General features: G+C 26.4%; 1 protein-coding gene across 1 annotated transcript; it reads right to left on the bottom strand.

Annotated features, from left to right (window-relative positions):
• Positions 1–67: 67 nt before the first annotated feature.
• On the bottom strand, positions 68–289 carry AAJ76_449000772 (hypothetical protein; the record flags this gene model as incomplete). The annotated part of the gene is made up of 1 exon (XM_024475670.1): positions 68–289. The coding sequence occupies one exon, from the start codon at positions 287–289 to the stop codon at positions 68–70; it is 222 nt and encodes a 73-aa protein (XP_024329315.1).
• Positions 290–1060: the final 771 nt, after the last annotated feature.

Here is a 1060-nt window from a genome sequence, read left to right as displayed (position 1 = left end):
GAGTGAAGGAAGGGAACTGTAGGAATTTTGTTTTAAAACTTGTTTCTAACAGTATTTTTCCACTATACTAGAAATGTTTGAAGAATGTGTTATACTCGTATCTATCATTATTACTGATGGTTATCCATCTTAGCCCGGTGCAGTAGCTGGTTTTGAATCTTGGTATGAAGTAGTAAACCAGATTAAAAACCTGTGGTCTCCTCTTAGGCATGCTTATCAAAAAATTGGTGGCATAAATAAAGAAAGAATTTATTTTTTTAAATAAATGGCAGTGGAGAAAGTAAAACATTTAATATAACAATAATAAGATACTTAGAACTGCATTATAAAAATTATTTAAATTTTGTTTCTTTTAACCAATAATCTTCAAAATAAACATTTTGGTTTTAAAAAAATTATGGGGGAAAAAAGATGGAATAGCGCCATATATTTTAATTATTTTTATCTTCCAAAACGAGGGGCCTATACGACCCTATACAAAAGATATAAGTGTGATTTTAAGAAGATTCACATTTTATTTTTTTATATTTCGTTAATTATATAAATATACATAACAGAATATATTAATTACATTTTGTAATTATTATTTTATGTTGTATTCTATTTTTTTATTAACACACAAATATTTTGGGTACTAACATAAAGACGAAGAAAGGTTGAGTTGTTAAATTATGGCTGTAGCAAAAAGGCTTTAAATTTGTGCAAAAAAATAACGATTTTTGTTTTATATGGAGTTAGAACAGAGTAAGGATTATTAAGAATTTAGGAAATGACCAAGATTTAATAATTTAAAAAATAGTTGATGCTTAAAGTTAAAAAGATAGAGGAAAGGGAGAATAAGGAGAGAGGAATTAACGATTGATGCATGCCGTGATAGACATAGCAAAAACTTTTTGGCTGCGTATAATAGGATTCCTCGGCGTAGAGAATTAAAATATTTTTATTTTGATAGATCTTACCAACAGCTAAAAATTATTTAAAACAATTTAATGAATAAAATAGCAACATCAATAATTAAAGTAGTTATAGTCTACAACAATAAAATAAATTGGTCAATATA

This window comes from Vairimorpha ceranae (genome assembly GCF_000988165.1).
Source record: "Vairimorpha ceranae strain PA08 1199 chromosome Unknown NODE_449, whole genome shotgun sequence".
Taxonomy (NCBI): Eukaryota; Fungi; Microsporidia; family Nosematidae; genus Vairimorpha; species Vairimorpha ceranae.
The sequence above is the reverse complement of the archived record's forward strand: the minus strand, read 5'-3'. Positions and strand labels throughout refer to the sequence as shown.